This window comes from Vicugna pacos, chromosome 10, assembly GCF_048564905.1.
Source record: "Vicugna pacos chromosome 10, VicPac4, whole genome shotgun sequence".
NCBI lineage: Eukaryota > Metazoa > Chordata > Mammalia > Artiodactyla > Camelidae > Vicugna > Vicugna pacos.
Window position 1 is genome coordinate 31,490,612 of NC_132996.1, and position 23,884 is coordinate 31,514,495.

At 46.9% G+C, this 23,884-nt stretch overlaps 1 protein-coding gene across 1 annotated transcript in view; it reads left to right on the forward strand.

The window, feature by feature from the left end:
* Window positions 1-23,884, forward strand: part of PPFIBP2 (PPFIA binding protein 2) — a 140,096-nt gene that overhangs the window by 77,118 nt on the left and 39,094 nt on the right. Inside the window, 2 exon segments of the mRNA XM_031681266.2 lie at window positions 2,310-2,423; window positions 12,472-12,603. Coding sequence (XP_031537126.2) covers window positions 2,310-2,423; window positions 12,472-12,603 — 246 coding nt within the window.

The window sequence follows — 23,884 nt, forward strand, 5'->3', positions numbered from 1 at the left end:
TGCACGTTATAGCGCAGATGTTTTGAGGGATGTGTAATCTGAAACTTCGTACCAATGACATGATTAATGGAAGAGTGTCCAGTTTAGAATTTTGCAGCAAACAGTGTGAAATTGCAGACTGTTGAAGCAGGAACCTTCGTGGCTGAAACAACACATTCCTGTTTAGAGGATTACCATTGAATAAAGAAGTTCTGGGTCATGATCTCTTTGGCATTCACGGTTTTTAAAAATTCCGAATTCTTAAATAACCCTTGTTTGAAAATTCTGACACAATTAAGAAGCTGCTTTTCAGAAGTCAGAAGTGGATCCTAATGGTTTCTGGTTCTCCAGGAGGTGGGGCCAGACTTTCAGAGTTGCTCTTACGTGCTCACTGCTGTGTTGCAGAGGTCCTGTGGAGCAGGTTGGACAGACCCTCAGCCTGGTAGAGCCTCCTCCTTCATTCATGGGGCAGCTCAGCCAGACTGAATTCATTGGAGCCCTTGGTTCAGAATATTCTCCTGTGTTTACTTGTAGAAGAACAGGGGAAATCACACAGAACAAAATCCTTTGTTTCCAGGCATAGTTAAAAACAAATGAAAGCAAAGTCTTTTATATCTTCATTGGAATGTAACTTCTTAATGCAAGAATTTTCATTTTTTTTTAACCTCTGTGTTCCCCTTAGTTTCTAAAATTATGCCTAGCATGTAGTAGGGGCTCAAAAATACTTGTGTTTCTTGAATAAGGTCACATTTAAAACCTTTATACATTTTTGTTCATAATTTTGAGGAGAATTTGTAAGGACCCACCAGCCCTGTGTATTTTGGGTCTTATATATATCTTATATGTTTAAACGTATGTATATATATCTTCTGTGTATCTTGAGTCTTACAGGTGCCGCAAGCTACAGACCTGGAGACCACATGTTATATTCCTCTGTTTACTGCCAGCACATGGCCCGAAGGCGCAGTGCAGACTATAAGAGCTAACCCTCACAATTAAGATTAACCATAGCACATCCTTCCCAAACAGAAACTCTGGCACCCAGGGAGCCAAGGCCACCCTTGGAATCCTATTCTTTTGAAAGTAGAGTTAGCAGTTGAAAAGGCCAGGACTGCTGATCATGTGAGACAGCAAGGTGATGATGGTCCTACTTGATGGAAGTCACATTTTGGGATTATAATTGAAATGTTAGCACATTGTGCATCAACTCCAGGAATATATTTCACTAATTCATTAGCCACTTGGGAACATAAAAGTGGAATGGTTAAAGCAGCCATATTAATTAAGGTGAGCTCCTCTGTAAAAGGGAGCTTTATAATTCATAAAGTTGATTTAAACACGCACAATCTGAACATGAACTCCTTCATGCTCCAGCTATTACTCCTTTACAGACTGAGATAATTTACGATAATCTGTCCGTAAATGGCGATGAGTCAGCCATTGGTTAAAAACCAAAAGGCTTTAAAAGATCTCAATTTACCAGTCTTTGATTTCCTTCTTTTTGGGGGAAGTCACTCAGATGCTTTCTTCATCTTCCTGTTCCGAGGCACCTTCTAATAACGAGTAAGGAAAAGGATGCTGGGGGCAGTCTGCCGGTAGAGAAGGCAGTGAGACTCCTCCCAGCCTGTATGGAGGGCATCACTGAAATGACTTACTGTCCATGGGTTTTTGTGAATTAACAATTCCAACAGATAACCTCAGTGTTCTTCAGAAAGACGACTTTTTTCCTGCCACTGTTTATGCAGTGTGGCTTGTGCGTGTTTATGGCTAAGAGTCATGTTTTGGCCTGTGAAGCACAGAAACCTTCCTGAAGCCAAGTTTTGTCAGTGCTAATACATGCCCTTTCCGTCCCACATTCCTTCGTTGCTTCAGAACCCTCGCCTGATAGGTGAGCAGCCCTCATACCCCGATGAGAGGGGCAGGGTCATTGGTTGGTTTCTGCAGAAGTGGGGATTGCACTTCCACATGAGGTGGCAGGAGCCCTGGCAAGCAGGCCAAGAGCTGCCCTGAGGTCCGGGCTGCCCGAGGGAGCTCTGTGAGAGGAAGAGGGGCAGGAGTCCCCCAGAGGCAGCTCCCGTGGCTGCTGTGTGTTTTTCTCCTGAGTATCGAGAGCAGGAAATGGGACCAACGTTTTCCAGGTGTGGCTGACACTTCCCAGCCAGGTAAGAAAACAACCAGGCTTTCCTTCATCCAGGACGCATCCCCTTACCTGCCACCTGCCTGAAAAAAAGCCGTTCCTCTCACTAGAGAATCAGTGGTGTGGCTTCACGGCTCAGCTGCAGCCGGGAGCCAGTCCTGCTCCTTCACCACTGCTCTGTTTCCTGGGACAGGTGAGCGTCCTCACAGACCAGGTGGAAGCCCAAGGAGAGAAGATTCGGGACCTGGAAGTGTGTCTGGAAGGACACCAGGTGAAACTCAATGCTGCCGAAGAGATGCTTCAACAGGTAAGGGCGGGTAGGGGACCCTTGGGGTCTGCAACTGCTCACCTGTCAAAGCCCCTTTCTGGGTCCAGGTTACAGCTGCTAACTTTCCCCTCCTGCCTGCAGGGAGGGTTGGCTGCTCAGGGTGCAGTGTTTATACAGCAGGTGAAACCAGCCTCAACGTTGAGAGTGGCAGAGGAGGGAGGGTGGGGAGGGGCTGGGCCAAGAGGAATAACTTGTCGGGCTGGTTAGACAGATTCCCAGTGCACTTTCTCCAGGCCTGGTTCAGTGCAGGAGGGCTCTGCTGGCAGTGACACCCTCACCTTATCACAGGGACCACAGTTTGCCTGCTGGTGGCATTTGGGGTTTTTGAAAGTCAATTAGCTTATTTTGTGCCTCTTTCCCATTCTCACTCTCCCCACCTGTTACTCTATGCAGCGTTCTTTGATTAAACTAATTACATTTACATAAGTGCTATTTTAATATAATTAAATACATATCAAAGTGAAAAAAAATTAGCTGCTCTTTTACCATTCAAAAAAATCTCTTTAGTGTCTTCTCTTTGTTTCTCTTTGGTCCTTTTTGTTACATGTACATGTCGTTTACAAAACTGTTCTCACTAGAGATATAATTTAGTCCTCCGATTTTGTGTGCTTAACATCATAGAGTGAGTTTTTTCCACTTTTAAATTCTGCTGTATCACTGTCTTTACTATCATTTATAGATTTTTGTCTTTGAGTTAAAGTATCATAATTAACACTTCTACTCTTGAACAGTCTGATCCTATTGTAAATAGTTTCTTTTGAGTGCATTTGAAGAACTTCTTAAGTCAGTGTTGGTATCACAAGTGGAATCTAAAAAATACAACAAGCTAGTGAGTATAACGAAAAAGAAACAGACTCACAGATATAGAGAACAAGCTGGTGGTTACTGGTGGGGAGAGGGAAGGGGGAGGGGCATTATCGGGGTGGAGGACTAAGGTATCAAATAAGCTACAAGGATATATTGAACAACACAGGGAATAGAGCCAATATTTTCTAATAATTACAAATGGAGTATAGTCTTTAAAAATTGTGAATCATATTGTGCACTTGTAACTTACATAATATTGCACATCAACTATACTTTAAGAAAAAAAGAATCTAATTAAGAAGTCAATATTTTATGCAAATATCTTTGTAAAAACTTTCTGCCAGCTTGGAAGCTGTTATTAGTTTATCCTCTCATTGCTGATTAATGTTACCATCTTCTCGGCTCCGTTTGGTTTTCTACTTAAACTGTGCCATTTCTCCTGCTCGTCGTATTCCCTGGAAATCTGAGTAGTGATAGGAGTTGAGTCTGTCTTTTTAATTATTTGCTCTTAAAAGTTGTCTTTCTTTTGAAGACTCAGTAAAGAAAATAGCCTGATGGAAAAAAATCTCAAGTAGCAGAAAAACATTTTCATGAAGTGTGCATAGGACAACCCACGAGACTGTTTTTTCAGGATGGCATAAGGGGTGTGGTTTAGGAGTGGGGACCAGGGAAGAAGATGATGGAGTGCGGTGTGAAAAAACAATAAAAACCCAAAAAACAAAACCTAGACAGAGACCAAGAAGATTTGCACATGGAAGGGAATGTGTCAAAAAATATCAGAGGTTGATGTTTCAGGAAGGCAGTGCCTGGTGAGTTACCACATGATTGGAGGTCAGAAGATGGCCCGTTGTGATGCCTGAGTTCTCTGACCGCCGCCTGGCTACTCTTCCAGGACTGCCTCACGCCCCTGTCTGTGGCAGTGTTTCTGCTCCCTTGTCAGAGTCTCTGCACGGAGGAGTCTGATGTCGGTTCCCAGCCCCACCTGGGGGACACTGTCTTGTCCTTCTAAGCAATACCTCATAGACTGGCTTTTAGACTTTCAAAGAAGTCTTAAGCTCAGTTACCCCTTATATACTGTTTATTCTAAATCTTCCCTCTCATGTGCTGTGAGTGAGGTAGCAGTCACGCGATTTGCAGGTGCCACTTGGAATGGTGGTCTTGGCTTGGTAGATTTTGGAATATAGTAGCTCTTACTTGCTACCACTGGGATTTAAAGATCTTCCTGAGCTTAACCAAGTAATTTTTATACTCATACCTCTTACTGCGTTCTCTCAGCCTTTCAAGGGTAAAATTATGGAGTGTGCAGTACCCCTTTCTTGGGGGGGTTTTAGGTCAAGTCACAGGAGGCATTTGCGCCTCCTCTCCCACTCATGTGTTTGCTGGGCTCGGGGACCTCCAAGCTGGAACTCTTTGGGTGGCTAGCTCTGAATCCTATGCCAGATGTTCTGCTCTGTGTCACGTGCTAATGCTTTTCTGAAATCTGCTTGATGCTGTTTGGAAAGATGCTTAGTTCTTGCACCACAGTGCTGGTGTGATGCCATCTGTAGCTTGGAGTACATATGTAAGTGTCCTCTGAAGCAGGGGCAGGAAGAGACTTGCCTGATTTGACTGTGATGTCCTGGGCCCCGGGGCGCTTGGCTTTGGTGGTAGGAACAGGCATGACTCACAGCCTTGAGGCAGAGAATGGAGGCAAACAGTTGCCTCTTTCTGCCAGACCATTCCTGCCCTGAGCCTGAGGAGCTCTGAAGGAGATCCTTTCACTGTCACAGCGTGGGGCTTTCTGATTGCCTTTTTATTTTTTTAATTGAAGTATAGTTGATTTGTATTAGTTTCTGGTGTACAGCATAGTAATTCAATTACACATTTATATATTCTTTTTCATATCCTTTTTCATTATAGGTTATTACAAGCTATTGAATAAAGTTATAGTTCCCTATGCTGTACAGTGGGACCTTGCTGTTTATCTATGTTGTTCAGAGTAGTTTGTATCTGCTAATCCCAAACTCCTAATTTATCCCAGCCCTTCTCCCTTTTCCCCTTTGGTAACCATAAGCTTGAAAGAATGAAATAATGCCGTTTGCAACAACATGGATGGACCTAGAGATGACCATAGTAAGTGAATTAAGTCAGAGAAAGACTAATATCATATGATATCGCTTATAAATCATCTAAAAAAAGACACTAACTTACAAAACAGAAACAGACTCACTACCTGCCTATTGACACTGCTTCCCTTGGGCAGCGGCCCCCGCCAGCCCTGCACACCGAGCACACCCCCAGAAGCCCAAGAGGGAGGGAGTTAGCTCCCCACCCAACTCATGAGCCACAGACCCCTGGGCCTGCTGTGGCCCGGTCCCCCGCCAAGTGCTGATGTCTCGGCTCTCATCTGTTTCTTCTACATATTAACCTGTCTGGTCTCCAGAAAGTGAGAGTGTGAAGACCCATGTGGTTAGACAGGCAAACCAGGACCAAACAGAATGAGCACAGAGGCAGGGCCACGTGAGCCACAGACAGATTATGGACACATTTGAGGGCAAAATATTTCTCGTCTGCAGCCCTTTGCAGGACACAGGGTGGGAATGGGCCAGCTACAAGCATCTCTTGGGACTGCCTGTGGAAACACCTACTCAGATATGGTCTCTGACTCACTGAGTGTGTTTGGATTCCCCAGGGAACCTTCCCTATCGGGCCACAGCCCAAGTCCATTTTTTACTGGTCTGGAGTGGTCTGAACCACTGGTCTGGGTATAGAGCTCACAGGACTTAGCCTTGTCCCCTGATCCTTAAGTAGGTCAAGGCATTCCCCGGCTTCATCTTTTTAAAATAATTAATTGATTTTTAGTTGAAGTATAGTTAGTTTACAATGTTATATCAATTTCTGGTGTACCTGCTGCATCTTTGAAAGCTGCACAGTGGGCTGTCTGAGCCCAGGGCCCAGAAGAGCAGACCAGGAATACAGGGCTGGACCAGCACCCTCCTCACTGTGGCCAGTGCAGACCATCTTGGTGACAAGAACTTTTTCATGGAGAGGGTTCCCTATGGTCTGCTGATGCATTTGATGTCCCTGCTGCCTTTTTCCTAAGGTGGCCTCTGTGGGTTCTCTGGGGCCTGGTAAGTTCCTACACACAAACTGCTCTGCCTCCGACCACTGACACTTCTCCAGAGGGTGATGACTTCAGGGATGAAGCTGATGCTGTTCAGTGGATAAGAGGTTTTACACAGAGCTGGCAGCCACAAGGAGCTCTTCGCAGAGACTGGCCTTTTACAGATGCAGTCAATGTGAGGGACAGAAACAGTGTTGAGAGCCAAAAAGAAGATGGACTGGGGAAGCCGAGGTGAGAGGAAGAAAGAGTGCAAATCCCCTTGTGAGGACACAGCCCAGCTTTGGGGACCTTGAGGAGGAACACTGGGCTCCACCTCAATGGAGCTCAGTCCTCCGACCTGACCCTAGCTCCAGGTGTCAGGCAGCCACGTTGTTTTGACTGCCTCTGAGGTGAGGTGTGGGGAGTGATGGATCTAGAGGATTCGGAGTCCATGGACACAACTTTCTGCAGGTTCGCCACGTGCTGTTGATCTGGGAAAGTCAGTGAACCTGTGTTCTTATTTACAGAGAACAGGAATGACAGTGTGGACTCTGCATTGCCCACCTCTTAGAGTTGTAGTTCCGCTCTTCCAGTTCTGTTAAAACTGGACAACCTTACAATGGCCAGGGCGGTTCAGGGCCCAGTTCCTGCCCTTGAGTTGAGTGGAGGAATGGTGCTCCCAGGTGTGTGACCTCAGCCAAGCGTCGTCGGCACCCAGCTCCCACATTCCCCAAGAGCACTTGTCAGGAGGCATTTCTACCTCAAAAAGAATATTGAGCGGAACTATGCACAGACGTGAGCCTGTGGTGGAAGCACAGATCTGTCTGAGGGGACAGGATGCTTGAGTCATGAGTGAAAAAACTGATTTATGCCAGTTACTCCCTGACACTCCCCCGGGAGCTTTATGAGGCAGAGAGAACTGCTTTCCGCCAGTCCATCTCACCTGATGTTCAACCTCCGGACCACAGTGTGAAGTAGGTGCCTTACCCCTTTTCACAGATAAGGGGACGGAGGTTCAGAGAGATGATTTAGTTAGTGGGGACTGAGTCTGGACCCAAACCCAGGTTGACCACGAGCCCCTCTCTCTGCACAGTGTTCTTCATGAAAGGCTTCCCGGCAAGGTCTAGGCTTCTTACTTCAAAGGGCAAAGGGACACATTTTTCCTTTTAAGTGTTTCCGTGGCCCGCTCGTTCATTCTGGTTTCAGGTTGCCAGCCTAGCTCCAGTCCTCCGTCATTGGTCAGTAACTCCTGGAGTCAGGTTCCACACTTAAAGATGGAGGTAATTGCTTCAAGATGTGGTCCTTTAAGGAGAGCACAGTTACAAGTCAGTCTCTTTTTATCAGCTCCCACCAGAGACTGAGCTTTAGAAAAAGGAAATGATGGTTTGCTCTGACATGTAAGCTTTTTTTCAGTCTCTAAGAAAGGAGATGTGGTTGTCGTTCTGGAAGAGATTACGGGTAGTGGTGAAGTGAGAGATCATTTTGTTCATGGGTTTTTTTTCCCCCTAAACTCTCTTTAGCCAGTTTCATGGTCTTTCATAGTAAGAAAAACAAACCTGCCTGCCACAGCACCCCCTCCTTGTCCCCTGCCCTCTCTCATTTACACAGGCAACCTTGAGACAATCAGGTGAGCAGACGCTACTGCAACTTATGAAACCTTTGCCCCTAATCTCCAGCCCCATGCCTCCCCACACCTCACACCCACCCCCCAGGATAGTAGCTGTGTGATTCCAAGAGATCCCAGCAGGATGCCACCTTGCGAGTCTGCACAGCTGCCAAGCCTTCCTTGCCTTCATGCTGTAAACAAATAGGCTGGATGCAGAGATGATGCCAGTCTCGGGGAACAGAGCTAAGGGGCTAAGAATGTCTTTCTTAAGGGGTAATCAGGATAAAAGTAGCCAGCAAAGGAGATAGAAAACTGAAAAGAAAGGTCAGGAAATCGAAAAGAAAGGATGGAGGTGGTAAGGAGTGGCTTCTCCTGAAGAGAGATGAAGGGTGAGTTGATCGGGAGCTGAGAAGTGTCAGTTGCAGCTTAAAGTTTGGACATCAGTCCCCAGAACCAGAACTGTTTCTGTGTTCTGCCTGGAGAATTCAGAAGCTGGGTGGCAGGTGTTTTCTTGAGAAGTGATGGGAAGATGAGAAAGAAGAGGCAGCAGGAGTAGATTATTCTTTTCAAAGCCTGGCTGTGACGGGGAGGGGGAGGGGAGGAGAGACAGCGTTCCCACGCAGGCTGCACGTGGGTGCGTTGTCCTAGTACAGCCCGTGAGAGCTGATGGTGGTGGTCCCTCGAGGGGAAGGAAGGTCAGGAGGGAAGGTTCTTTCGAAAGTCAGAAATCTGATCGTGTTTATAGCCCGAGGAGCAGCAGCTGATGGTGAGGGCGAGATTAAATGCCTGTCAGAGTGGATGATTAATGGCCCTACCCTAGAGCCCCGCAGCCTTGGTGGGAACTTCCTCAAAGGCGGGACAGGGGTGAGGGAGAGCCCAGGTCCCTGTGAGTAGGCGTCCTGCGTCACCAGCTAGAGGGAGAAACAGCAGCAGAACTCAGAGCACAAAGCCAAACATGACTGGTTAACCAGGGAGGTCACCTGAATCTCCGTTCGAGAGCTGTGAGGATGGCTTGGAGAACTGGGCAGCGACAGGAAGGTGGGTCAGATGGCACTTCAGGAGCAATGTCTGGAATCTTTGTGTCCTTTAACATGTGCTTTTTGCACGTAACCTGGAAACTTACTGGGCTAGGGGACAGTTTTAAAGGTAGAGGAACCTGGCAGAGACATGGGCTGTGCGCAGTGGTGTCTGACTAACCTCGGAAGGAGGTGTGGGCTTGCTTTCTCTAAGACACGGGCTCAAGAGAGAAATGAGAGACGATGCCGGGAACCTTTGTAATAGAAAGGATGTAATTTCAGTGAATGGCCAGATGATCTTTAAAATCTTTTCAGTAAACATGAGGAGAGGTTATTTGAGGAGAAGAGTGGGGGATAGGGTGGGGTTTAGGGCTTGAGGAGAATGGAAGAGATTTGGAACAATCTCTGAAAGGAACCAGCCAGAGATAAATACAAGTTTGGAAGATCAGCTGTAATTAGATAGTGTAAACTTGTTTGGAAACTCGTTGGCATCATTGAGTGACTTTTACCAGCAATTCTTAAGGCCCCGGGGAGTGGAAGCATAGACAGAAGACTTTGAAGTTTGGGGCATGGACGGGGCTCTGGTAAGGCAAACACACTGCAGAGCTAGGAGCAGGGATGATTAGCTGAATTTTTCTGGTGCAGAAATGATACAATTGAAATGACGCACCTCAAGGTAGAGACAGATGAGGAAGCAAATATTGCTTAAAGGAAGTTGATAAACTAGGAACATAGGGAGTTATTAAGTAACTAGTAGCCACAGAAGAAATGAAACATTATTTGCGAGAGTGAATGGGCCAGTTGAAAGGTCAGAAGATTGTGGCCAGAGGAGAGAATTCCAGAGTTGAAGATTTGAGAAGCAGAGCGGATACATTCTGGATCAAGATGAGGGCCAGGCTGTGCCCATTCCAGCTGAGGAGCTGAAATGAAGTGGCAGCAAAGCCTGTTGGTGTCAAGGTCAAGAAATGTGAAGCCAGAGTGAGTATTGAATGGAAGGCTGATTAACAAGGATGTTGAAGCTACTGAGGAGGTGGAACGTGCCCAAAGCAGGCAGAGAAACTGTTGATCAAAAGTCAGACATCTCTAGGGAAATGGGAGACTGTCTCGAGGTTGTATATTTGGAGAGAATGTGACATAACTGAATGGCGCTGCCTTAGAGGAGGGAGGGCATACGGAGGTGATCTGGAAGCAGTCTTGTAACAGGGAGAAAAGTGTTCTGTAAGTTGGGTCACTGGAGCAGAATGGTCTCTCCTCGTGATGCCTGGGAAGAACGTGTCATATCATGCAAAAGTCAGGATTCAGTTCAAGCTGGAAGCAGAAAGAGCAGTTGAGAATGTAGAGTATTTTAAATCCTCTTAGAACAGCTATGATAGAGGTCACTGTATGTAACAGTGGCTGGAGGCCATGCCGGGCCTGGAGATGGGGAAGGGGAGCTGGACCGGGTAAGGCTGTCAAAGGCTGACTTTGAGTTCAGGGAGACAAGGAGCAGGGGTGATGATCGTGTAAGATGGAGGCACATGCTAATAGATACAGGTGAGGGGAGAGTAAGTGCAAGTTTTGTTATCAGTGGACTGTGTGAAATAAAGCAGCCCCAGGTTTCTAATTCAGGCTTTGGTGTGTCCAGTTGAAATGTCCACTTGGAATGTTAGTGTGACCAGTTGGAACCCTGGCGTGATCAGTGGAATACAACCAATTAGAGTATTATCCTCATCAACTGGAACAGTGGTGTGACCAGTTACAACCGGGCAGCCGAAACAGCCAGAGGGATTTTGGTGATAACGGGAGTAGAGTAGACTCAGCTTTCAAGAGAGATGCATTTTGAGACTTTTTTTGAATCCCGCCAAGGCAGTTTCTTGAATGCTTGAATCAAGGGATGGCTGGGAAACTCACATACACATTGTAAATCTATCTCTAGCTACGAATGGAACTTGAGGATATGAATTTTATACCAACGATTACTCTGGCTTCAACTTCTTTTCTTACCTGCTTTAATTTCTACAGTGTATTTTTAAAATTTGAATTGTCTGTTTTGCAAACTGCATTAAATCATTTTTGAAACAAAGCAGGTAGATAAGAGGATGGAGAGGGAGACAAAGAATGGGGTGGTGGAAGCAGAGAGGAGGGTGGGGACGAGGGAGAAGGAGATGGGGGTGAGTCGGCGGTGTTGGGGAGGATTACATCTTAAGATGCGCAAGACCAAGAGATCCCATCTTCTCTCAGGGAAGAACCCTTCAGGGACTTTTATGGCCTGCAGAGGCCTAGCACCAAGCCCTAGATGGTAGGTCCTGAGCCAAATCTTGATCAGTTGAGTGGCTGGTTCCTGGCCTCAGTGAATATTTGTTGATTGGCTTTTTTCAGCAAGTATTTTTTTTATTTCCCTTGAAGTTCTTGGACTTCTTCCTCTGTTTGGGAAACAATGTGACACGTTAGACAGAAATGAGTTTTGGAGCCAAACAGACTTTGGTTTGAAACCTAACTCTCATGTTGATCATCCTGTGCCCTTGGCCAAGGCAGGCCAGTCTCTGGGTCTGTTTCTTCATCTGTAACATCAGGATAATAATACTTACTGCCAAGTCACTGGGAGGGTTTAATAAGGGGATGTATGTAAAATATGCGACAGTGTCTGGCACAGAGGTGACACTCAGTGAATCTATGCCCACTCGCCCCCAACACTGGACACACTTATCTGGCTAACTCCTCACGACCAAGTAGCCCACAGTTCTGGCCTGGCAGTGCTGCCGCCTTTGCCCTAGAAGCCAGCTTCAGGTCTGGCTGGTCCAGGAAGAGCTGGGTTCCTCAGCCCAGTAGTAGGCTCATTGTGCTGAATTCTTTGGCTTCTAGATACTCATTCCCTCAGGCTGGCAGATGGACAGTTTGTCACCTGGCTTTCTGAGGTACTGACGGCCTTTGGCCTAGGGAGATGTGGTGCAGACTGGGCTGAGTATTGACTGAGCCTGGGAAGTGATATAGAAACTTTGGTTTCGAAAAATACATTGTTAACATAAACTTGTCTGTGGGGAGAGTATAGCAGTGGTAGAGTGTACGCTTTGCATGCATAAGATTCTGGGTTTAATCCTCAGTACCTCCATTAAAATGAATAAATAAATAAACCTAATTACCTCCCCAGAAAAAAAACTAAAAAAAAAAATGCACTTTGTTTTGGTGGAGAGGGTCTGCTGTTGCTTTGCCTTCAAAATAGATACGGGGAAATTGTATTCTTTGAGCAGACCCATCCATTTTTCTCTACCGGGAAATAATGAATAATGGTTTCTATGGGCAAATGTGTTTTTGAGAAATGTAGCTCACACTGCCTCTTGGAGCACAGTAGGTGGTGTCAGGGGCTATGCTGTCCCTGAGTGGCCCATCGTCAGCCCAGCCTGTCCCTGCTGGGAGTGTGGCTCATGTGTAGCAGTTTCAGCGTACAGTATAGAGATCGCCTTATGTGCTATGGATGGAGCTGGAGTCATTCTTGTTGCCATGGAGGTTTATGGGTTTGAGATCTGTTTTTGCTTGCAGGAGCTGCTAAGTCGTACATCTCTTGAGAGTCAGAAGCTCGATTTGCTGACTGAAGTTTCTGAGCTGAAGCTCAAGCTGGTGGGCATGGAGAAGGAGCAGAGAGAGCAGGAGGAGAAACAGAGAAAAGCAGAGGTGAGTGTGATACATCACGTTCTGGGGGGTGGGGGATGGGGGCACTGTCCTAAGTACAAATCAGGAGAAGCTATCCTAATGCGGCTTCAGAACATCTGGTCAACCCCAAGCCTAGCAGCTGCTGGGCGCCAGAAACATCTATGCACTAGATACACAATGATCTGTTAATACCAAGTTATCAGGTTTTGCAGTGGCTGCAGATTTCAGCAATGCCCAAACCACCCAGTTTTGGCTCTAAGGCTTTATCCTCCTTCAAGCTGCTGACAAGGATGGAAAGGGAAGCAGTAGTGGGGGAAGGATCAGAGAATACGCAGAGGGACACAAGATGTCTTCTGTGAGAGCCAAGGTAATGACCATGTCCTGGGACGAAGTCAGCTGCCCAACAGGCCAGCATCACTATCCGCGGAGTCTGGAGATACTCTTTGATGTGTATTTCACCAACCTGGATGGAACCCTTAGGTGATGTGTTTCTTTTCTCCTGATGGCGCATATGGATGAGCCTGTGCAGGCCTTCTCTTAGAGAATATTTACCTATGTTTTTGGTTTTTTTTAATGGAGATACTGGGATTGAACCCAGAACCTCGTGCATGCTAAGCATGCACTCTGCTACTAAACTGTATCCCTCCCCCTGCCTGTGTTTTGTTTTTGTTTTTTCAGGCTCCATACACCATTGACTAGAGCATGCCAGACTCTTTTTTTTGGATAAATGTTTTGGATAAATTTTAGGCTTAGAGGTCCTTTATTTGAGAGAGAACAGCGTATTTTATTTAACCTTAGATAACTATCTTCTATGTGCCTCTACCTATAGGCCCATATATTTGTACCTGTGATTGTGAGATGTGGAAAGAAGATAGCCTTTGGGTTTAGAAACATCTTGGCTTAATTACTGACCTAACTGCTTAATAGCTCTTTGAATGTCAACAAGTTAACTACTTAAATTCTCTGAGCTTCAGTTTTTTTAATCTGTAAAATGGGTAACTGATAAAGTTGAGCAAAAAAACCCACCAAAGTCTCTATCATAGGATCTCGCATTTTGTAGGTACTTGGTTTACCCTCATTCTCTTCTACTATTTAGGCATCTCCAAAATCTAGAGATGAATGTTATTCCTTTCTATTACATGCCAGCTTTATCCTGCACTGAAACCTGGCATATTTCTGTATTTATTGGGTAAACACTAGTGATTGAGATGCTTCTAGTGTGTGAGGCATATTCCTTACATTGCTTTTGAGCACAGGCTCAATTTCTCATTGGTTGTGTTGTTGTTAAGCATGCTGGAAGTGGAAATGGAGACCTAGATACCTTATTTGCTTACTGCAAAGTTCACGCGGACTGAAAGGTTATCTGTGTGAAGTGTTAGTTGAATAGACTCTGCTTCTGAAACCAGGGAGGAGCCATTTGAATTTTCTCCAAGTTTAGAGTTATTTTACCAATGTTTCAAGATGTGTGATCACGTGTGGATATACATTCATGCTTGGAGGCAGAATTCAACAAACTTTGTAAGAAGGCTTCAAGTAGGGACAGCTCAAAACCACTGAAGGAAGGAAAGAATGAAAGAGAGAAAAAAAGAAAGAAAAGAGAGGGAGGGTTATTAGGTCATACAAATGAAAGAGTCTAGGGTTTACAAAGCTGCTCTCACTGGATCCAGACGGTGTCACCATGTCATTAGAAATCAGGCTTAGTGTGGAGCATTTGGTTCTATTTTAGCCTTATTCTCAGGAAGGGTCTACCCCTGTGGTGACAGAGATGGCTATCAGCAGCTCTAGATCCTTCTAGCCTGGCAACCCCTGCAGAGAGGGAGGTTCTGTTTCTCAAAGGGTCCAGCAAAAGCCTCAGGATTGCATCTCATTGGGTCAGTTTGGGTCATGTGCCTTGTTCTGAGCCAGTTACTTCAGGGAGCATGGACCCACGTTTGGGGTGTATGTTTGTGAGTGTGAGAGCCAGTCCATCTGTGGACGAGTGCTGAGTTAGTCCTGAGCTGGGGCAGCTCAGATCCTTTCTAGGGAAGACAGGAAGGAAGGGGAGATCCCATTTCTAAGCCGAGTACAACTCGGCAGTCATTTTCCTGCTGGCTTTCTTTTCTTTTCTTTCTTTTTCTTTTTCCTGACGGATTCTTTTTCAATCTGAATTTTTGTTTTTGTTTTCCATTAGGCTGTTCATACATGAGGCAGCATAGACGCTGAGCTGCTGGCCTCAGCCCTACCAGATAACAGCCCTTCCTTGCTAGTACAAACATTTTGGTTTCCACGTGGAGGAATTTTTCAGGCTGTTCAAACTTGTGATAATCAGCAAACAGCCACATGACCTGAAACAAATTTCTCATGCTTGTAATTGAACATAATCTTGGTTGGTATGCTCAGAACCTCCACCAGTATTTCTGTCTATCTGGGGCACCCGAAGCTTAAAACCACCGAGGGCTACTTAAGCTGCACTATTGTCATGTGCGTGGAGATGTTTATTTTGAATGAGATATTTGGCTAGCTCCGGTCAGCCGAGGTTGGAGTTGCATGAATAAAGGGAATGTTGCTTTCCATCCTACTCTGCTGCTGTTTTTCCCAGTGAATGTGCTTAGCCTGAGGCCTGATTGCTTGCGGGTTTAAAAAAAGTAGGACTTTTTTTTTTTTAAGGTAGCCAGATCTGAAACAAACTTTCTCCGTGTAGCTCAGGTTTTATCCTAAACCAGTATCCTGTTTCCCTGTAGTCAGTTGTGGAAGTGATTACAGATGTTTGTCTATAACCCTGAGGACTTCGAGGTGCAGGTTTCTTGTTAATTGGAGACAGTCTGCCAGCCATCCTTGCTCGGGGGTCAGTCAGCGGTGGCTCTAATGCGATATGGGTGAATACTGGACTTCCTGTCTACTTCACCTTTTCTCCTGAGCCTCTTGCAGTGGTTCTGGGTGGTTTCAGGGGACCCAAGATTGGACCAGTTAGGTTTACTCCTGAGAAGCAGGACTGCAGGAAAAGTGACGGACATGGAAAGTAAATATGACAATTAGGAGGATGGAACAGGAAAGAAAGAGATCCAGAGGCAAAGGAAGACCTCTGGGTGGCACACCTGTAGAAGGCGTGTCCCTTGGAGGGATCTTCCTTGGAGAAGGGCATCTGGCTTTCCTAAGCACTGGGGATGCAGGGAGATCCAAAGGGTCCTGCGTGTAGTACTAGAGCAGCCTCTACAGAGGGGAGCAGGGGAACGGAGTCAGCCCTGTTGGTCCGTGATACACACGAGCATGAAGAGAACCGCACACAATCTTTAGGATTTGCTGGCAAAAAATGGAACGTCTTATTGCACAGATAGGGTTGTCAGACTTTCTTCCTGCTAGTGGGACTCTGGAAGGGAGGGATTCTGATGTCTGAACCGGGGCAATCGGAAGGATGAACTTGGAGTACAGAACAAAGGTGGGAAGATCGTGTTTGCTGAGAAGAGCTGGCCTAACTAGGAGAGTTTTATTGTTGTTGTTTTTATTTTACTTATCCGTTTATATTAGTATAGGAACCCTACTCTGACAATTAAAAGTTTAAGAGTTCAGGAAGGTATGTGTAGCAGAACCTCTCCTTCCATGCCTGTCCCCCAGCCAGCAGTCAGGCACCAATGTTGTCAGTTTGTTTAGTGTCCTTCAGAGTTATCGTATGCCTGGACAAGCGGATTTATGTGGTTAAATTCTTCCCCTCATTTTTGCCCAAGTGCACATTATTCTGGACCTTTTTTTTTAAATTTAGCAGTCAAGTAGAGTTCACTTCCGATCAAGTACATTGAAAGAAACTTCCTTGTTCATATTTATGTTTGCGTATTATTTCACTCTCCGACTGTGCCCTCGTTTATTTAATCAGTTCTTTTTTAAACATACACGTACATGTATATTATTCAGATTCTTTTCCATTACAGCTCATTACAAGAAATTGAATGCGGTTCCCTGTGCTGCACAGTAGGTCCTTACTGTTTATCTGTTTTATTTATAGCAGTGTGTATCTAGTAATCCCAAACTCCTAATGTATCCTTCCTCTCACCTTTCCCGCCTGGTAACCACAGTTTATTTTCTGTGTCCTTTGAGTCTCTTTCTTAACCAATTCTCCTTTGTGGACATTTAAGTTGTTCCGAAGTGTCTACTATTGCAAATAATGCTACTGTGAATACTCCTGGACATGTGAGGATATTGAAGTGGAATTGAAGGGTCAAAGGGTACGTGCACTGGAAATTTTGACAGATACAGAGGTTGTATGTCCAGCAGCAATATGTCAGAGCACCAGAAAATATTAAACTGAGCATGAAGGAGGAGTGAGGGAAGTCACGAAGTAAAATTGTGAACCAGTTTAGCATGTAGGATGGGCTGGGAAAGCCTGGGATGATGGGAGGTGCCCGGTAGTTTTCACGTAGGAAAGAACCATAAAAAAAGCACTTTGACGGTTAGCGCAGCAGGAGTAATAAACAAAGGAAGCTGAGATTACAGAACAGTGATAAGAACTTCATAAATATCACCCAGACTTGATGATGTGAGTCCCAGCAGTGGAACACGGGTGCCAAAAGGCTCTGCCCTTACGGGAGAGAAACAGACCTGTTAAGAGAGGAGGTGGAGGCCCTGGAGGTAGAAAGTTCTAAAAGCAAGTTGAAGTGCCAAGCCTGAGGGTAGATGTGTTGGAAAATGACACCTCCCCGTGGATGGGGAGAATTCAAGGAGAATGTGCAGAGGTGCTGGGGGTGGGGGCCCACGTGGTCACACAGAGCAGAGGAGGAAGGTAGATGCACTTCTGATACAAATCCCCAGACTGATGGAGGCAGACAAGGGCCAGTAATGGGAAGGGAGCAGCAATTTGAATAGCTGCTAAAAACTTCCTCCAGCTAAACACCTAAGTATGGGAAAGGTTGGTTTTTTATTTTTTTAAAGTTTGTATGAGGTCTAGTCAGTTTCCAATATTGTATTAAGAAAGGTTGGTTTCTGTTTCTCCCCACCTTGTTGGTAGTTTCGGCCCTGAATGCAGAGAAAGAAAAGCAGGAGAACTGCCACTCTAGCTCTGATGCTGAAGCAAGGGGGTAACTAGTTGATGAAGAAAAAGTGATGGGTACCCAGAGAGAGAGTGGCCATTGTTGTTTTGAGAGCTCATGACAGCAAGGGAGGGGAAAACTCAGCATAGTCAGACATGCTCCCTAGACTTCAGTAAATCATACTTTGAAAGGTCAGAAATAAAATAGAAGAGATGCCTCAAGAATACTGAACTACTTACGAATAGAATTCTGGCCATGTAATCTCACAAGTAATACCAATAAAAAGGAAAAGCTTAGAGGCACCTTGAGAGAAGCTAGTTTTCGAAGGGGCTTGTACAAAAGATAGAAAGGACAGATCAGAGTGCACCTTCATGGGCAGCACCAGGAAGGGCAAGCCCCACACAGAAGGACAATGCTGAGGACAATGGAAAGTTATGTTCTCAGGAAGCTCAAAGAAAGAATGGGCTTGGTTCCACTGATGCCTCTGACAAGGGCATAGAACTCAGGACAGCCGTCCCTAAACTGCTCGCTGTAAGTGAAATTTAAGGAATCAGGAATCAAGCAAGTTTGAAAAACTGGAAGTAACTGCTTTCTTCTTCATCTTCGTTCTCCTCCCCTTTCTCTTCTCCTTTCTCCTTCCCTTCCTCCTCCTTCCTCTTACTCTTCACACAGAAAGTTAAAAAGGTTTTATAAAGTTTGGTCTTTTGAGTTCGAGGTCAACCCAACGATGGCTTATGAGGAGCTAGAAGACAAAATAGAGGTCTCTGTCCATTAAGAGTGCGTTACATCCTATCGACCTCATTGGTTTAACTGGGAACGCATCTTGTGGTGGTCGACCTGGTAAACCCGCACTTCAGCAAGGCATTGCAAAACCACTGCTTGGGATAGTCTTGTGTGGATAAGACAGAGGAATATAGGGCGAGTGCTAAAATAGGCATATGCTACCCAAATGGTAATGAATAGTACCTTAATACTACCTCTAGGAAGATATTTTGTAGAGGGTCACATCATCTGCCCATAGCCCTCTTGTCTGATGAGCATTTTCAGTCCACCATTTGAAGGCTGATATATAAGGACTTGAAGTTGTGAAGACAGGAAGCCAAGGACAAACTAAATGGAGCACTTGACGTTGGGATTCTTAAAGACCTACCTACACAGACTGGAGCGATAGATAAGGTGGCAGAAAGAGAGTCCAAGAGGGGCCAGAAGAACGTCAGTAGTGCAGAATTGCTGAAGGTGAGGAGCTGAACACGTCAGAAGGGAGCCACACAGCTCGAGGGCAGAGAACACACACGTGGATGTGACCAGGAGGGGGCCGCTGAGGAAGAGGTGGTGCCCCTTGTGTGGTGGAGGCAGAGCTCCCTGGAGACTGAGGGCGGGAATGAGGTGGTGAAAATCAGGGTCAGTGGGTCCAGACTCCTCATTTGAGAGATGTAATGACGGAGGGACCAAGACAAGGGAGAGGGCAGTGGAGTTCTTGAAACTTACATAAGAGAAAGAAGAGCAAGTTTGAAGACTGGAAGGGCCATGGGCCAGGAGAGACCAAAGATTCTGGAGGAGAGCGGCCAGTGAGGTGAGCACCGTGGGGGATGTGGAGTCACTGAGCTTTCATTGTCATCGATCAGTGTCACGTGGGCCTTAACTGTGCCCTATGACCTTGAGGTATTTTCTGTTGCTCTCCCAGTTTCTCTCGTTCATTTCTTGTGAATCAAATGCTTGGTTACGACAGGCAAAGCAGTGGGGGAAAGTGAACTCACATTTATCAAGGGCCTCAGTGTGCCAGGTCCCATGCCAGGTACTTACTAAGTCTCAGTCAATTCAGTGAAGACAGTGGCAGACTGGATGAAAGCCAGGTCTGCAGGGGTTCGAAGCCTGTTCACGTTTCACCGCATCCCACTGTGACTCGTCAGAGCTTCGACACTGGTCAGAGGCTGAGTCTTCCTTTTTGAGAAGATGAAGGCTGATCGTTACCTTGAGGGATTGCTTTTGACTCCATCCTTAATAAACCTTCATTCTTCCTTCTGCCCCAGTGTTCTTGATTAGATGGTTAGATGTTTAAAAAAAAACAACCTCAATGCTGGTTAATTTGCAGCATTGCTTTTATCCACAGCTAACTTTTTTCTTCCCATGCCTCATAGAGACTGTTCTAAATTTGGACCCCCTTTTGCTTCACTGCTGTGTCCTTTTTAGCAGGCAACTTGGCTGCCTCCTTTACAGAGAAGAACAAGACCATCGGGGAAGATCTCCCTCGATGTCCTGTTTCTTATCTGGAAACCTACCTGGACCCCCACCTTGCTTTCCCTTTGTGCTTAGCTAATCCCTCCACCTGGGACTGCCAATTCCAGCTCCTCTCCTCCCTCTTTAATGCCTCCCTCTCCACTTTCTCAGTCCTCATAGGTAATCCTATGGCTCTACCTGCTGAACGATCAAAGCACCAAAAGACTTTGAGACTTCTTAGGAGAAAAATCAGGAACAGAATGAACATAGGCGGTCTCCCTGTCATGGCCAAGTTCATGGGCAGCAGAGACAGGGCGAGACTGTGACTCCTAATGGCTGAGGCCAGTCAGGCAGGAATCCTCTGCCCTTGTTAGGCATCTGAGTTCAGGCAGCAAGGGGTTCACAACCCTAGGGCACATAAAGCAAAGGGCAAGTGACAGCCCAGTGTCTGCAGGTGAGAAGTCAGAGCGTGGGTGTGGTCCCAGCCTGTTGGTAAGTGTCCCACCAGGGTTCAGGGACCAGCAACAGCGGAGCTGGGTAGAGGTCTGGGGTCCAGCATACTTACTCAGGCCCGCAAGGGTCACCTTGATTTCTCAACCCAATCCTGCAGTCTTGGTAAGGAAATGCCTCTAGGCTAAGTTGGGAGAGCTGCTGGGAGGCTAGGGGCCCACTTATGACAGCGATGACTGCATTCATTGTAGCTCTCAAGTGGCATCCCTGGAGAGTAGAGCAGGCTGGCCTAGGGGCCTCAGCCCAGTCCCCTCTCAGCCCCAAGCTGCCACCCAGACCCTTGGGTCCGTCTGCCACCCAGGACAAGATGATGGGGGAGGAGCTCTTCTTTTTTTAGGAAACACTGTTTCTCTTGCAGATGGAAAACCTCTTTCTAGCATGGTTTCCAGTACCAGATATGGGTGTTCAGAATACCAGTAAAGGGGGGCAGGGAGGGGCTAAACGCTTGAATTGGCTGCCACCCCACCCACCCTAGGCTCTGTTTGGCTCTATGGCCAACTGTCTCCTTAACTCTGTATACCTTCCCCATAGGATGCTCAGCCCTCCCCGCCTCTTGGGCTTGTTGCTGCCATGAGTGGCACCGTCATCCACTCTGTTCCCCATGCCCGTCACTCCTCGTCTCCTCTACTCCCACACCCAGGCAAAGGGTCTAGAACATGCCTACTTGACATTGCTTAGGCTTGTCTCATCCCTTCCTCTTGACCTAGGCAGAAGCAGTCACTCACTACTGCCTGAAAGCCCCGTGGTCCTCTCAGCAGAGCATTTACAGCTCTTTGTGATTATTTGTGTCTCTCTCCCCACTCACCTGTGAGCGCCATTGCTTCCTGTGGCCTTGGGTCCCTGCAGAATTGACGCTAAATGTCTGCAGAGTAGTTAAAGGAAAGCCCAATAGGGCTGCTAGTGCAAGGGTCAGAATTGAGTAGGTATGGATTCCAAGGGTTGCGGATTTTCCGAAGTTGCCCTGAAAGACCAAAATGTTCTTGAGGCTGCGAAGGAGTCAGGTTTGGAGTGGGAAGCGAAGGAGTAAGATTTGGCATCGGGTACGAGGAAGAGCTTGGGGTTGGGGACATATAAGCATGCATGAGTGTGTTGTGCGCCGTCTGTCCCCTGTGCACAGCGTGTTTGGGGACAGAATTGGCGGGTGTAGCATGGGCTTGGGTAGAAGGGAAGTGTCCATGTGAACCGTTTAAACCTGTCTCCGCCGTTGAGAGATTCTGAGCTTCAGATATTGACGTGCAAGGATGGCCCCCAGTATGGCACGAAGGAGCAGCCAGGGGGCTGTTCAAACTGCAAGACAGGCCCACAGATGGGGCAGAACTCGGGAAAGATGCCACGTCTTTTGGTTCCTGTGAAGAAAGCAGGTGGTCACAGACAGCAACTGCTGGGTGCTGCCCACTCCTCGCCCGCTGCCCCTCTGCACGCGTCCGTCCTTCTGTCCGTGCTGCCCTCCTGAGGAGTGCTGTGCCTGAGAGCTGACTGACCCTGAGTGCTTTTTTCTCCTTTCTCTCCCTCCCTACAGTCGGTTCTGAATGTGATCAGTGAGCTGCAGGAGCAGATGTGTAGGCTGCAGCTGGACATCCACAGGCAGATTCAAGAGCGCCTCTCCCTCAGTAGGGACCGCCCCGAGGAGGAGGCCGCAGCCCCGCCCCAGGCCTGCAGCCGGCACTGTGCCTGTTGGGAGGGGTCCCCTGTAGGAAGCACGCTTAAGTATATCAGCGCATGCGTGTGTGGGGTGGTTCACTGGCGGAGGGGCTGGGCTTTCTCCTAACCAGGACAGTGTGCGGTGGCTTAACACGGGGCTGTGGTTCCCCCTGGGCAGAGCTCAGGACTCACTCTCCACCAGACGTGAGCTGAGCTCTGTGACCCTCACCAGAGCAGGATCTAAGCTGGTGAGGCCAACCCTCTGGCGGGTGGCAGCTCTCCCCTCCCTCAGGACTGGGAATGAGGTGTGTCAGGTGCCTGAGTGTTGGGGCACTGGGGCGAAAGGAAGCTTCAGGATTCCCCTTCCCAGGTATGACCCAGACCCTTTCTTTCTTCTGGGCTGGGAGATTAAATGAAGTTTCATTCCATGTGATTTTAAAGAATAAATAAATATATAAAATTTTTTTTTAATTTAGGAAAAGAACAGCATCATGAAAGAATCATTTCAAGCTCATTTTTAAAGAGATTTATCCCCAGTGAGGAAATAGAACACAGGTTTCCATAGGTCGTGACAATTGTCATAATCTGGATTTCCCGGAAAAGTTCTCCCACATCGTCACATAGCTGCCATCACACAGGACCTGGGGACACCATTGTGAGGGATTTCATGACACCTCAGGGCCCTTCGCACTGGTGTCACCAGGTCCTACATGGTGGCGGCTGCACAGCGATGAGCCTGTGTCTCCAAGGCCCACTATTGAAGCCTAAGGGAAGGTCAAGGTTACAGTACTCATGTCCATAGGAAGTTGCTGGACTGGGGAGCATGTTGAAAATCTCTATCCAGACTTGGGCGTGAGGGGAGAGGCTCGATGGGTGGGAAACATGAGTCAGGATGTAGGTGTAGATTTGGAAAGGGAAGCTCTGAGAGGGTGCTGGGCTTGCCCCACGGCGAGTGGGTCACCCCAGAGAGACTCGTAAAAGAAGTTACAGTGTGCTCCTGTGTTTATAGCCCACAGTGGGCAGCAGATAGTTCAGAAGGCAGAGGATACGCCCAAGGGGTTACAGGCGCCTGGAGATCATCGTGCTCTGTCTGTGTCCCCACAGTGGCAGCTTCTCCACAGTAACCTGCACACTTTAGGTTCTGCCATCAGCAGGCCTGGTGTCCCCTCAGGCAGGGCCAGAAGTGTTCTCAGAAAATGATCCTAGGTCTGCTGTAAGTCACGATAGGCCTTAAAGTCTAATGTTGCAGGTCATGGAGGCAATAATCTTAGCTCAGAAGACTTTTTTTTTTTTTAAAAAAGGCATCAACAAATGTTCACCTTAGCTCTAAGAAAATCTTAGTGAATATCCCTACAAAATTCAAGTGTAAGCGATGTAACTTTCTTGTGGATTGTCTCAGAATGCAAAAAGTTCCAGGCGAGTGAAATGATGGCTTGAATTTCATGCGTTCATTTAGCAGGAGATAATGCATACCTACTATGTGCCAGAGGTTAGCAAGACTCAGAGTTCACAGTAGAGGAGAAGTAGCCCTTAGCAGTCATGCCATTAAACGTTTAATTGCAAATGATGTAGGAGATAATGCAGGATGTCACAAGAGAGGATGACAGGGATGAGGTGCGGGGGTTGGGATAACAGCTCCGGGAGGCCTGAAGGATGGGCAGGGATCCCAGACAGAGCGAGCGGCGTGTGTGAAAGTCCAAGTCAGAAAGAGGAACCAAAAAGTATGTGGTCTGGCTGGAGCCTAACTGGGGAGAAACAGTAATAAATAGGCAGGCAAGGTGCTGGGCCAGGCCAGCCTGTGTTGGTCATGGGTTAAAGTTTATGAGCTTTGAGGAGCAGGGGAGGGGCCAGCGTCAGATTTGTGTTTTAGTCGTATTGTTTCCCTGGATGCCATGGGGGTCAGTGGATTCAAGAAGAGCAAGACAGCAGAGGACCAA